The sequence below is a fragment of the Idiotropiscis lumnitzeri genome, chromosome 3 (assembly GCF_059441095.1).
Source record: "Idiotropiscis lumnitzeri isolate Australia: NSW breed Sydney's pygmy pipehorse chromosome 3, RoL_Ilum_1.0, whole genome shotgun sequence".
Lineage (NCBI taxonomy): Eukaryota > Metazoa > Chordata > Actinopteri > Syngnathiformes > Syngnathidae > Idiotropiscis > Idiotropiscis lumnitzeri.
This window is the reverse complement of record NC_142393.1, coordinates 33,941,450-33,955,507: the sequence shown is the minus strand read 5'-3', so window position 1 is coordinate 33,955,507 and position 14,058 is coordinate 33,941,450. Positions and strand designations below refer to the sequence as shown.

Genomic DNA, 14,058 nt, shown 5'->3' with positions numbered 1-14,058 from the left:
TGTCATTGCCCTCCGTGTGCAACGAGATTAGAGAGCTCCCCGCTCCTGCAATTCAATAATAATTTAATTAAATATATCAAATAGATTAATTAAAGATTAAATAATTTAATTAAATTAAGACCTTTGTCCCTGTGTGAATTTGCCAATTGCATATCCAATGTAATCTGGCCTTTTTTTTTTTTTTTTTTACATCTTCAAACTTCTTCATGAAAGAGCGGCCTTTCATTCCATGTCGGGATATAATTACTACGCAATCTTATCAGTAGAATCTTTTGCTTTTGTTCTCGGGTTGATATACGCATTTCTGACCAAAATTCATTCATCTCTGGGACACCGAGCTCATCTGCTTCCTGAGCGTTACGATGTCTGGACATATGCATGGTGTTTATATTTGTGTATAATTGTTAGAACAGATGAACGTGGCACTTTCAGGCATTTTGGAAATTGCGCCGAAGGATGAACCACACTTACGCAAGTCCACTGTTCTCTGCCCGATGATCTCCCATGATGTTACAAAATGAACCAGTGTGTTTCAGATGTGCCTTCAAATATGTCATTGTTTTGGAATTTAGCAAATAGTAATAATGTTAATGTTATTCAAATTTTCCAATTTGATATAGTCTGGTATAGGTAGACAGTGAGACAAAAAGTGTATTTCTTATTTATATAGTATATGTGAACTTCTGGTTTGAACAGGTTATTGCTGATGTTGGGCCTATGTCACAATAACAAAAAAATATTCACAGTTTGATACATATGGTCAGTCCCCACATGGGTATGTTATTTTTTTTAAATTATTCTCCATGGGAAAGTGATATATTTCCCTCTGACAATGGAATGTTAATGGCTCAACAAACATGTCGGTTTCTTGGTTTCCTTGAAACTGACAGTTTCGAAAATAAAAGTTTTTGCCCTACACTAGCAATGTTATGCGCACACGCACGCGCTCACCCCCACACACATGCCCGCTCCAACACACACACACACACGCAGTTTCAGTGGATGTGCATTTTCAATTGGCTTTAAGTACACAATTGTGACACACTATTGGTTTGCTTCTGTCCAATAAGCCTGCAATGCCTTGCGAGCTCGTGTTGTTTTCCTCAGAAGTTCAGCTTCACGTTTGACATTCCCAGCTTTTCTTGTAATGTAATGTAATCTTGTTGATGTTTTGCAAATAAACAACTGTGCTCTTCTGCCGTGTTATTATCAGTTCTAATGTAGAGGCAGCTACTTCTCCCTCCTCAATTGCTGTTGGTAGGTTGATGAGCAATGGCAAATGTTAGTAAAAGCATACAAAGGGTCTGTGACTTGGATCAGTGTCCCCAGAGGATTAGTGTAAGCCACATTCTTTAAAGCCTTCCACGAACTATACTATACTATACTGTAAGGCTGCAGGTGTTTATTTTATATTTGAATTAATGCTTTCCATGTTGCCACCCAGGCTCTCCTACAGACACATGATGTGGTAGCCCATGAGGTGTACAGTGACGAGGCACTTAGAGTTACCCCCCCGCCCACATCCCCTTACCTGAACGGAGACTCACCAGACAGCACCAACGGAGACATGGACTTGGAGAACGTTACCCGGGTCCGCTTGGTGCAGTTCCAGAAGAACACAGATGAGGCTATGGTGCATACACACGCACAGACACACACGAAAATGCAGATACACACTTGGACCCCCATTACTATGTTTTTGTCCTACATTTGCATTGACTCCAGTCACTCCGTTAAACTGTATTCCACAGGGCATTACCCTTAAAATGAATGAGCTCAACCATTGCATCGTTGCTCGAATCATGCATGGTGGAATGATTCATCGGCAAGGTGACCTCCCTTTTTATTATATATGCTCATTTTATGTCTTGTAGATAGCCTCAATTTTTGCTCCTCAACTTTAGGGACTCTGCATGTAGGAGATGAAATCAGAGAGATTAATGGCATCAGTGTTGCCAATCAAACTGTGGAACAGCTTCAAAAAATGCTTGTGAGTTAGCAACTGAGTTACATTGTGCGAGTGCAATTGGATAGTATGATCTTTCTCAGGTCACGTCTCATGTCAACTCTGTTTGCATACTAGTTTTTAAGTGTTTGTCATTCACAGAGGGAAATGAGGGGAAGCATCACATTCAAGATAGTACCCAATTACCGGTCCCACTCCAAGTCTTGTGAGGTACAGAACCAGAACCTGGTATGCTTACACGTCTGTGTATGTGCCTAAAAGTGAACAAAAGCATAGAAAAATGTCTTTGTTGCAGAAGGAGTCGCCAGATGTGTCTCAACATTCGGCCGCTAATGGTCATGCAAGTGTCACCAGCTCCATCCTGGTCAGTGTACATACACTGTAATTTGAATACCTAAATACACGTAAAGTAAAAAAATAAATAAAATTAGTCTATGTATAGTATTTCAATCAATATTTACAAGGATATGTTGGTGACCCAATAGGATCTGCCAGCAACAACTCAGCCCAAAGCTCGTCAGGTGAGTTTTACAGCAAACCTCCAGTGGCTTCAGTAGCAATTGCTCACTGTACCAAATCACTGTCATCCAAATCTGCATGTCTGTGTATGAACCATTACATTACTATATTTGTTTAACATATAACCTTTGCTTGACTCTGCTACGGGCTCCATTGAAGTATTATAGAGCTCTGGACGTTGTCGTCACTCAAGCAAAAACGCACCGCGCCATATGTAAACAATGCGTTGCGACTTTGAGTTACTGAAAACGCCACCTTTTTGCCCACATTCATACTATGACGTGGAGTAGGGAAGTCATTTGTTAACACATCATCCACAATCACCTTCCAAGCGTTTGTATGATTGCAATGACTCACCAGTGTCGTGAAAGGGAAACTATCGGATAACTATAGATATTGGGCATTGTGGATCTGGAACATTCTCCAATTCTCTCGTCGCAATAGTTGTAAAAAGCACTAGTGGACTTTATACGGTTATGTAAAATAGCCTTCCTTTCCAGCTGGTACATTTATCGAATAAAGTGAGATTTGAATTCAGTTGGATGGAATGTCGCGTGATCAACACTCATTTTATCTCTGCTCTTCATTGTAAATCCTTCGATGCCACTCCTACTATACTTCAGCACGACTGCGTAAACAAATGCATGCAGGATCAGTAACATGGAGTCTGGAGTTCTAGTCAAACTCAGAGTTCAGCTCTTGGCAGACCACGCCCTGCTGACATATAAATGTGTGTGTTCTGCTTAGAGCTACATTGGGATTCATATTAATGGTCCATTGAACATTTAAACACCACATGCTTGGAAGGCTAGAGCTTGAAGTAATGGCACATAATGAAAAAATATAATTGAAACAAACTATTGAGTTTTCCTCATCACAACCTTTTCTGTAAACCTCAACTTTCGTGAGTTGCATAATTAACTTAATGTTCAAAAGTGACACACGTGTCCCACTGATGGCACATGGACAGACAATGGCATGTCTGATTCAGTTTACAGTTGTGAGGCTCTTGGTGCACCTTTTGTTTGTGCCCTACAACGTATTCTGTTGCATGATATATGTGTAAGTGTGTGATGCTCTCAACTCCATAGATCTCCAGACCTGCTATCCAGGACAAATTGTCCATTAAGGTAAGATGTCTGCTAGAGGAAGCACATAGAAATAGATCCCGACTCAGCCAATCCCTAGCGCAACGCATTACCCTCACTCTAATTATCCATATGTCCCATGCTAGCAGTAACCGTTAACTAGTGTGACACATTCTCTCCGCAGATCTGTTTCCCTTGCTACCTTAATGTTTAGATTCTTTGTATTTGTAAAATGTTTACTTAGCAGCCAATTTGCTTTTATATGGGCAGCTGAAACAGTCAATGCCTTACACTTAGTCTCCCATGATACTATACGCAAAAATTACTGTTCTGCCTCTGCAGATCTATGTTCGTGCACAGTTTGAGTATGACCCGACAAAAGATGACCTCATACCTTGTAAGGAAGCAGGCATTTGCTTCAGAGTGGGTGACATCATTCAGATTATCTCCAAGGATGACCACAACTGGTGGCAGGGAAAGCTAGAGAATACCAAGAACGGCACAGCAGGCCTTATCCCTTCCCCAGAGCTGCAAGAGTGGTGAGTGACAAAATGACTGCTTAAGGTTTCCATCACACTTTTCAGGTTTGCCTTTCTGCTTATGTACAAGCACGGGCTCATATCATCAAATGGCCTCACTCTTAATGTAATGTTTACAGGCGTGTGGCATGTATAGCCATGGAGAAGACCAAACAGGAACAGCAAGCCAGTTGCACGTGGTTTGGCAAGAAGAAGAAACAGTATAAAGACAAGTACTTGGCCAAGCACAATGCAGGTAAATCATGTCGATTAGTCTAAAGTATATAATACCGGGCACTGTTTGGTGCTGAGACGCAGTAAGCACCAGAGGCTCAGTAGCCAAATGAAGGTGATGTTCTAGCAGCTGTCCTTGATTCAATTTGATAAGTCTGGGTCTTGGTACAATGCAGTCGTTTCACTGCATTGTGTGCTAATTCACAACTGCACTCACAAGATTTTGCTGTTACACTTTGAAATGCATTCTGAAATATGTCCCGTATAGTGCCACTTGCCTTGGCTTCCCTCGTTTCTTGCCTCAAAGACCTGAACCTCACTCAGTATAATTCTTGACTAACCAATGGAAAATCTGGTTTGAATGCAATATTTTTGTCTCCTTTTATTTCAATGTGTGTTTTATTAACCCTTGCGCTCCCACCCTCTGCCCATGTTTCATGCTGTCTCATACCCAATGACTTGGCTGCATGTTCAGTAAGTAACTCCAGAGAGCTGTGATCCAGCTTCTGTGTTTTCTTCGTCTTCCTCTCTCTGCTGCCCTCCCGAATATGTTTGACCTTGGAATGTAATTACCTAGTTTTGTCAGCCTAATACTGTAATAAGATGCCTGTCAGCAAAGCAGTATTCATCTTGGGTTTTTATGCTCTGAGCCGTATTAGAAGGAATTAAGTAGTCTTTGCATTACTTTTATGAATACATAAAGAGCAAATGTGTGCCCTCTATTTTGACAGTGTTTGATCAACTAGATCTGGTGACATATGAGGAAGTGGTCAAACTGCCTTCTTTCAAGAGGAAAACTCTGGTTTTGCTGGGTAAGTCTGGTTGGTGATGTCTGCTTTCACGCTTTCACTAATAATGATGAAACTGTCATTTCACACACATCTGTACTTCCATTCAGGTGCACATGGAGTTGGCAGGAGACACATCAAGAACACACTTATCATGAAACATCCTGACCGCTTTGCCTACCCCATCCCTCGTAAGAAGCACGCACACAAACACACGCGCACACAAACGCACGCGCGCACACACTACTCGCTTGTATACAGTAATCTGGTTTTAATGTTCATACGCTCCTGACTTTCTTATTTAAAGTTGGATCTTCTCCTCATTTCTCTATCAGACACGACTCGGCCTGCAAAGAAGGATGAGGAAAATGGAAAGAACTATTACTTTGTATCTCATGACCAGATGATGCAGGACATCAGCAACAATGACTACCTGGAGTATGGCAGTCATGAAGATGCCATGTACGGAACCAGGCTGGAGACTATTCGACAGATCCACGCTCAGGGAATGATCTCCATTCTGGATGTCGAGCCACAGGTGAAGTGCACCACTCTTGTGAACCCGCTCCAGTAAACTGTTGGGCCATTTGATTTGTTGAGATTGTGAGTAAATTTTCCGATAAGAAATTATGAAAATATCAATACTACTTAAATAATGAATTATCTCAAAATAGATAAATTTTATCTTGGGCTGGGTGACGATTCAATATCCGTATGCATCGCGATTGACGTGATCAATATCAATAGAAAATAGCTTTGATAAAATGTTCAGATGAATAAAATCTGAAATCAAACTCGACCGCGGTACTGTGCCTCGTGTAGGCAGCACACAGCTACAGAAGCATCCGTTAAACCAACAAAGAAGAAGCAGCCAAACCAACAAAGAAGTAGCACCTAAACCAACGATGCATGCGTGGGGCATACTTACATGTAGCGAGAAAATGGCGCGAATGACCAGTCGACTCAGCACAACACTTAAAATAAAATGACATTATGCATACTTAGCTGATTAAACAGCTCCTGATGGAGACGTTCTGTACAGTTCTCTGTCTTTAACGTGCTAGTGCCAGTCCGAATCAGGCAAGTAAAATATGCTTGGTCTCAATAATGAGTCCGCGAAATAAGATAAAGTAGCCCTAAAACTATAATGCATGCACTGAAAGAGAGTATTAATTCAATACACTTACATTGTATGAAACTGAACGAAGGCTAATGTAAGTGTGTCTACAATATTGCTTTGGGGTACCTCTTGCTGTAAATAAGCATTTGCAATGCACTGGAGGAGGTGAAACTGCACATGACGCTATATTACAAAGTACTGTATTTTCACGACCATAGGACGCACCTAAAAGTTCCATATTTTCTCCAAAATGGATGAGGCGCCTTATGGTGCGCAGCGCCCTATGTGTGGACCGAGTTCCTAATCTCAACATGTGTTATATGTTAGCACCTTCTGCTGGTGAAGGTTTGAAACTGGAATCAGTTGACAATAGACCAGTAATGAGTATGTATGAGCAGGCAAAATCTGGACAAAAGGGCAGCTGTCCACGTTGTTGTAGTCTGTCTTATCATTGATGTTATTGCAATCAAGAAGCATCTCAGGTTAGGTTTCTCTAACCAGCCATCCAATTGGCTGAGGCTGAAGCACACCTAGTATGCTTTGCAGCCCTTGGGATAAGAATGGCATGAGAGGTACATGTTTTGTGTTAATTGTATTTATTTGTTTTGGTTGTTTCAATTGTTTTTTTAATAGTGTGTCTTTGATCCTTGTTTTGGCATTTGTCATTGTTTGCTAGTATGCTGGTCAGTTTATGTTGGGTGATAGTTTTGGTTTTGATGTAACACAGTGACTGTACATAGTCTGTTGAGAAAGTGACTTGCCTGAACCACCATTGTTTATTTTACTTTTTCATAGTTGTGTTAACTTCTTATCAAAGGTTAAGTATTACATGTTAAAATACAGTAATCCAAATTCAACCTTTTTTCTTGGGTCCTTATTTTCAATGGTCATATCAGTCACCCAATCTAAATTTAATCCATCATTTCCTGTGAATATAATATATCTTTTTACTGGATGGCACTAAAAGAAATTACACTTTGCTGCAATGTAAAGTAGTCAGTCTGCAACTTGTATTAAGGTGTAAATTTACTGTCCTCCCAAATTAACTCAACGTACAGCCATTGATTCAGGCTTCTACAGAGTTTGCTTACGAGTTGATGGTTTGAATCAGGTCTTTTGAAGTAGAGAGAGAGTTCCCTACCCCTGGCTTAGGCTGCATGTTGTCTCACGATCATCCCTTGATTTTGTCCAGTTTGGTGACTGACTGGTGCCTGAAGTGTGGATAATCCTCATTTTTATTTGTATAGCGCATTTCACAACAACTGCTGCTTTAACAAAACTCTTAACATGGAATATAACATAAAATAGCCATAAATCAATGACAAAGATGTGAAAGCAGTAATTTAAAATACAAATTAATGATCTAAAATATGTATGTGTTGAAAGCCAAAGAATAAAAATAATAATGAGAATCTCAGCAAATCTGTTAGAAAGCCCAAGTTTTCTATTTTTTTTGTTTTGTTTTTTTTTTTGGTTATACCGCCATTGTGATCAAGCCACTCCGAAGCTAATTTGTCATTTTGCATTTTTTTCCAGCACACTCTGGTTGTTAGTTTATTCGTGCAGTTAAATTTGTATTTGGTGTGTTTTGGCCAACTATGTTTAAAAGCCGCTAGTTTCCAGGTAAAGGGAATGTAACATATTTGACTTCTTCCACAAATTGACCTGATTCAAATTGTGTGCATGCATTAGCAAGTTCTCGGTAAGTGTAATCAGTCAATGTCGGTCATTCATGCATTGAGGTTAATTTTAACTGTAATCTTTGAATTATATGTATAATTAGGAACACGGCTAATAAGTATTGTATAGAAATTATTTATCAGTATTTGTATTTTGTGTTATACATAAACCATGCACGCACACACATGCAAATTAAACAGCTCAAAGAGAAAACCTGGTCATATTATAGTTTACATGAACAAAGCTATGTTGTGCAAAGTCCCAGAAATCAGTCATAACCGCAGATATTTTTTTACATCTCCTTAAAAAAAAAAAACCTTTCTTTTTTTTTTCCTTTTTACTTTTCGCCCGCTTCAGCCGAACACAGCATTATGAACTATATATACTGTGATACTTAGCGCTGCTGCACACATGACAAAATGACTGACCTAGCCTATTTTTTTGTCAATGCTTTTATGTACAAAAACACTATTGTGATTTTGTTTTTTGTTTTTTACAGTACTGTGAGCATTTTTTTGCCAACCTCCCCACAATATTGTGTAATTAAACATGAACATCATATTGTGATATTATCTTATCATGACATTTGAATTTCCTTGCATTCCTAATTTCAAGTGACATTACATATACATGAGTGAACGAATATACAGCTTTAATCATGTAGCATTTTCACAACAGCTGCAGCTGTACCAAAATGCTTTACAGAACATATAACATAAAACTGATACATTGTTGGGCCAGTCCATTCAAAGCTTTGGAATAACATCTAAAAATCAGTTCTAAAAGTAACTGGACACCTCTTCATTTTTTGCTGCTATGGGCACAATATCCACTTAACAACTGTATAATGTGATCAGTCTCAATTTTTGTCATTTGCAAATAAACATTGGTAATACAGACAAATGGAAACACGCAAAACAAATTGCACAGATTTGTTAAGTGTTTCTCTGTGTCTCCCTCATTTTAGGCACTAAAGATTCTCAGAACCGCTGAGTTTGCTCCCTATGTCATCTTCATCGCAGCTCCCACTATCACACCAGGCCTGACAGAGGTACGGTGACTGGCTTTCACATGGCTTTTCACGTTTTTGACTGTGCACGTCCTGACTCTGTTCATGCAAACAACGCCAGTGTTGTCCTTTTCTCGAAGCATTTCTCACCTGCCCTCTTTGTTTTAAGTGCGTTTGTCTTTTCTTTGGCATGCCTTTTCTTTCCAATTAAAATTAAGGTTCCCAAGTGGAGTCGCAAACTGCCTGTAAGTATTAAGTACCTATGTTGTGCGCGTTTGACATTGTAGGCTGTGTAGTGTCAAATCCCAAGATGCCGTTTGAGTGTGTCTTTAGTCATTGGCATATCTCTCTCGCTCCTCATTGCATGGAGACGGACTGCCATCTCCTGCTCCTTACCTCGTTACTACTGGTTTGTGTGAATGTGTTTTGGTCAGGATGACTCCCTGCAGCGGCTCCAGAAAGAGTCGGAGATGCTGCAGCAGACGTACGCTCACTACTTTGACCAGACCATCATCAACAATGAGATAGACGACACCCTACGCCTGCTGGAGGAGGCTGTGGAGCTCGCGTGCAACACCCCTCAGTGGGTGCCAGTGTCTTGGGTGTACTGACATAGTGACAGCGGGAGCTAAGCTCACTGAGGCGTTCATGGTTGCTCCTGAACGGATGCGTGGCTCCTGTGCAATGTCCTGGAATGTCGTATGATCAAAATCTTGTATTTGTAGATGGTGTAATAGGACAAGAAATAACTCTCCCACCCCATGAAGACTCCACTCTGGCCCTTTTTGTCTTTCATTGGCCTTGAAGGCCTTAATGTGTACATATATACATATCCATCTGTAATTATATCATTGCTAAAAGATGTTAGATGAATGCAGTTTTGTCCTTACATAGTCTAGGGCTGTGTGGGGTGTGCTCTATATTTTGTACATTTCTTTTCAACATAATTGATGACTGATAACACTGACAAGGCAATAGCAAGTATTTCATTAAGCAAGTGTGCATGGGTCCTCAAAGGCACTCTATGTGGTACCTGTGTGTCCAAACCAGTTGAACTTTGAACACATCAGAAGCTGCCACAGTGTACACAAGTCAGTCGCTGGACAACAAACCCAACAAAAAGCACATGAAACTGGGCAGTTTCGTTCTCCCAACCTCTTATTTATTCCACCACTTTGTCAAAGGATTACGTTTTGGCAACTCACCTCTGTACCCCCTAACATGTCCCTTCCCAACCTATGATCATATTTGTTTACATCAGAATTTGCACAAAAAGGACAATGAAGATCATGTTGTTGGCTCACACATTTTGGTGTGTTAGGACACTGCTCTTCCATGCACAAAGCACCACATGTGACCATGCAGGTACATCTATCACTGATGTGGAAGATGAAAAGATGAGGCAAACCTGAAATAAACTGCCTGAGACATGGGCAAGAGGTTTGTACCATCGATGCACACCCCCAGTTTCTCTTGGGCAGACCACTGGGGCCATTTTTCCCTCCACACTACTGTTATTACTTCTTTTGTGCAAGGAGTCATGCCTGTGCTAGAAGAGGGTCGAACTTAACGTAGGTTGGACGTATCAAATGTGAGAGCTGATGTTTTGCAACTGAGGAGTTGTTTGTAGGGAAAAAAGACGTGTTCTTGTTTTCAGGGTGAGTAAAGTCAACATTTTATGTGTAACTGTTTCAATGGTGAGTCATTTGCGTGAACTACAGAGAGCCATTGTTTAAAAATGTTGAAAAGATGCTCAGTGTTTAACATGTTGATGTTTTACCAGAAGTAACAAAATGCTTTCCTGTCACATAAGTGACATCATCATGATTATTTTTAAGAGTACAGTTGCTTTTGTGCCTCTTCAAGTGTTCTCATTTTAACTCGTGTGTAAATGACTAATGTAAATGTCCAAAGCAGCTCTTGTGGATGACATGTTGTTTTTTGTTAATTCATTTTGTAAAGAAAAAAAATATATCCATTATCTTGAATTGAATGTGTGAAAGCTTCCAAAACGTAATTTCATTGATGCTCATTTTGCTAGAGGGGCGAAACACTACCAGGCTCCAATGCAGTATTGCACAGTATTGTGTTTGGCAAATCTTGATTGTGAAAGACGCTTTATTTTACAGCACACCCATTGAGATTTCCAGAAACTTACATGATGGATGGCTTTTAACATGGAACGGCAATGTCTCTCTCTCTCTCCCTCTCTCCCTCTCACTCTTGCTCTCGCTCTGTGTGTGGGGGTGTGTCTGTGTCTCTCTGTTTCTCTCGCTGTCTCTCTCTTTCTTAAAAAAATAGATTAAGCATTCTCATTCCCCCCCTTCAGTGTCTCAACTTAACCGTAATTAATAGGTCTACAATTGTTTCTGACTTTCTATTTTCTAATCTTTGCTTTGTACTTCCTCTCACAAAGCTCATTACCTATATTCAAGCCACATACACAATTCCACAACCAAGTGCAATTCGAAATCTATAAAAACCCAATTCTACATTGGTAATTAATCTGTGAATTCCAAAACTATATAGCGAGTGTTTGCTTTCATAAACCATTTATTCAATCCATTCCAGACCATTAAAATTAAGTTAATATCATGGGCCCCAAAAACAGCCTTATGTAAAGTCCACAACCCAATATCATTTGATATGATCAGTTAATCAATTGGAACGTATGTTAGTCTGATAAATATCACTGTAACCAACATTGTGACAGACCTTTTACCCACAAATTCATTTAATTTAATCCTATCAAATGCTATCCGTAATAGCATTTTCCCTCTCATCCATTGCTGCTGCAAAATCCATCCATCCATTATCTGTATTGCTTCTCCTTCTCCTCACAAGGGCCACTGTGGTCCTGGAGCCTATCCCACCTAGGGGCAATTCAGCCTGGGTGTCCAAACAATCTACCATGCATGTTTTTGGAAAGTGGAAGGAAACTGGAGTACTCGGTGGAAACCCGCGCAGGTATGGAGAGAACATGCAAACTCCACACAAGAAGGCCAGAGGTGGAAACGAACCTTGGACTTCTGCACTGTGAGGCCGTCGTGCTAACCAGCCGACTTCTTAAAATGTAAATCTGTTGAAATCTATGTGACGTGTACTTACATATAGAGTATGGTTACTTCAAACCTCATAATTGGTTAATTGTATGTTGCTCCAACTCTCCAAACAAGATATCATGGTGCACTGTATCAAATGATTATTACAGTTACCCCACAGTATGGTCCATAAACAGTTTATGACATTCCAGATTTCTTTGCTGTTGGCTTCAACATACCCTAGTAATTGTAATATTGCCTTTCACTGCTCTGTAGTGATTGTCAGGTTTCTTTAATTAATTATTGCCGGCAGCATTTTACTTACTGCTGTACACTCAGCTGCCTCTAGGTGTACCATGCTGTTTTTTAAGGGTTAAACCACAGATGTCAAACTCAAGGCCCGGGGGCCAGATCTGGCCCACAACCTCATTTTATGTGGCCCGCGAAGGGCAAATCATGTGCGTAAACTTCCTGTTTCTTCACTTTTAACAACATTGAGATATGATATTTTCCATTTATTTGTCACCAATCCTCCCCTTTTAAAAATAAATTGAAAAATTGTTGAACAATTACTTCTGATTTGGCTTTCCATAAATTTGTTCTGTGTATGTGATAACGCAAAGTGATCATACCTTTATATGGGTTCACAGTCATAACGGCTCTCTGAGTGAAACCATAACTACGATGTGGCCCTCCACAAAAATGAGTTTGACACCCCTGGGTTAAACAGACAAAAAAACAACAACAGTGAAACGTTTTAATATTTTTTTAATTAGTAACTTGACCGTTACATTTAAAGAGTTTGAGTTTGTTTTTTAATCTTAAAGGTTAATAACTTTTAAGTACACACACGGTACATTGCAGTTTTAGGAGATGAACAAATATTCTTTAAGGCTCAATTGGGCATCGTGGACCCATGGTGTCACGTTTACCCGAACACCAAAATATTGTCTTTTTCTCATTCACATAATACATTTAGGTGTGTAGATTTTTTTCTTATTGATAACAGATTACTCTCTACAATAGTGTCAAGTAACCACACACTAGCCATATCAGACCGTTAGCCAGTTTCTCTTGATTTGAAATTGAGCGCCAGTTCTTGTCCTCTGAAATGTTGGAAATGTAATTCTAGCCATTTGACAAATGGCGAATATATATTTTTGAGATTGCAGATTTTACTTTTTCTACAGTGGAATGACTCCCCTGATATATCTAGAACTATATAGTGGGAAACCTCAGAGGCATATATGAGGGGTCAGTAAAAAAGCTTTGTTTCTAAGTTGAAGAAAGAAGAGTTGTCTCACACAACGGGTTCGCTTAACAAAATAACTGATTCATTCATTCAGTTAGATTTTTTTCTCCAATGTCTTGACCAGCATTGGTGTATTTAAGTACTGTGACTGCTGTAAATCAGAGGGCGCTACAGTACAGCAGTGGACTTTTTATAATGGGTGGTGCAAAAAGTAACATGAAAAACAGTCATATAAAACACAATGAACAGGCAAAACTCCAAACACAGGCACACACAAACACTACAGTCTATTTAAAACATTTTCAGACTGCAGCGCCTTCCGAAGTCTTTCAACCCGCTCCTTCAACCTTTCCTTGCAGTCTTCCGATATACCTCTATCCAACTGTTCAGCCAGCAGCACCTGTTCACTTTCAAAGACAGACACAAGACAAAATATATTAATCATATCCGCACACACATGCATATACACATACAAGTTAAGGTTCGTGTCAGGTTCAATCACCTAAGCATTTACTGAACATAGGCAAAATGAATGAAAGGAAGACAAGAGTTGATCTTTTACTCGCGAGGAGAACGAACGGAGGTGTGCTCAGTTACATCTCCAACTTCGTTCTGGAGCACACTCCGCTGAGCCCTCTATTTTATTAGGGAAGTCCCTAACAATACAATGGATTTGCACTTAAGGAATGAAGGGGGGAGCACCAGCAGGAACATGTAAACATCTCAGACACAAGAGGAAAGACAGACATCAATGGCAGTCATCCACTGATTGAAAAGGCAGATATGCCCTTTTATTGCTCTGGTACTAAAGTCTCAGTCCTTTTGTTTCAGAGGTGTGTCTCG

General features: G+C 39.9%; 1 protein-coding gene across 24 annotated transcripts in view; it reads left to right on the top strand.

The window, feature by feature from the left end:
- The window catches only part of LOC148340971 (peripheral plasma membrane protein CASK-like), a 77,107-nt gene extending 66,197 nt beyond the window's left edge, over positions 1–10,910 (top strand). For 9 of the 24 annotated variants that reach the window (XM_088290620.1, XM_088290615.1, XM_088290614.1 and 6 more), the window contains 15 exons: positions 1,445–1,633; positions 1,752–1,830; positions 1,905–1,990; positions 2,108–2,194; positions 2,262–2,330; positions 2,452–2,487; positions 3,577–3,615; positions 3,916–4,112; positions 4,232–4,347; positions 5,057–5,137; positions 5,224–5,304; positions 5,449–5,651; positions 8,881–8,964; positions 9,141–9,167; positions 9,357–10,910. In XM_088290620.1, coding sequence (XP_088146746.1) covers positions 1,445–1,633; positions 1,752–1,830; positions 1,905–1,990; positions 2,108–2,194; positions 2,262–2,330; positions 2,452–2,487; positions 3,577–3,615; positions 3,916–4,112; positions 4,232–4,347; positions 5,057–5,137; positions 5,224–5,304; positions 5,449–5,651; positions 8,881–8,964; positions 9,141–9,167; positions 9,357–9,533 — 1,551 coding nt within the window. In that variant the 3' untranslated portion in view covers positions 9,534–10,910. The remainder of the gene's footprint in view (positions 1–1,444; positions 1,634–1,751; positions 1,831–1,904; positions 1,991–2,107; positions 2,195–2,261; positions 2,331–2,451; positions 2,488–3,576; positions 3,616–3,915; positions 4,113–4,231; positions 4,348–5,056; positions 5,138–5,223; positions 5,305–5,448; positions 5,652–8,880; positions 8,965–9,140; positions 9,168–9,356) is intronic. The other 15 variants (XM_088290624.1, XM_088290621.1, XM_088290619.1 and 12 more) reach the window with 8 other exon arrangements.
- Positions 10,911–14,058: the final 3,148 nt, after the last annotated feature.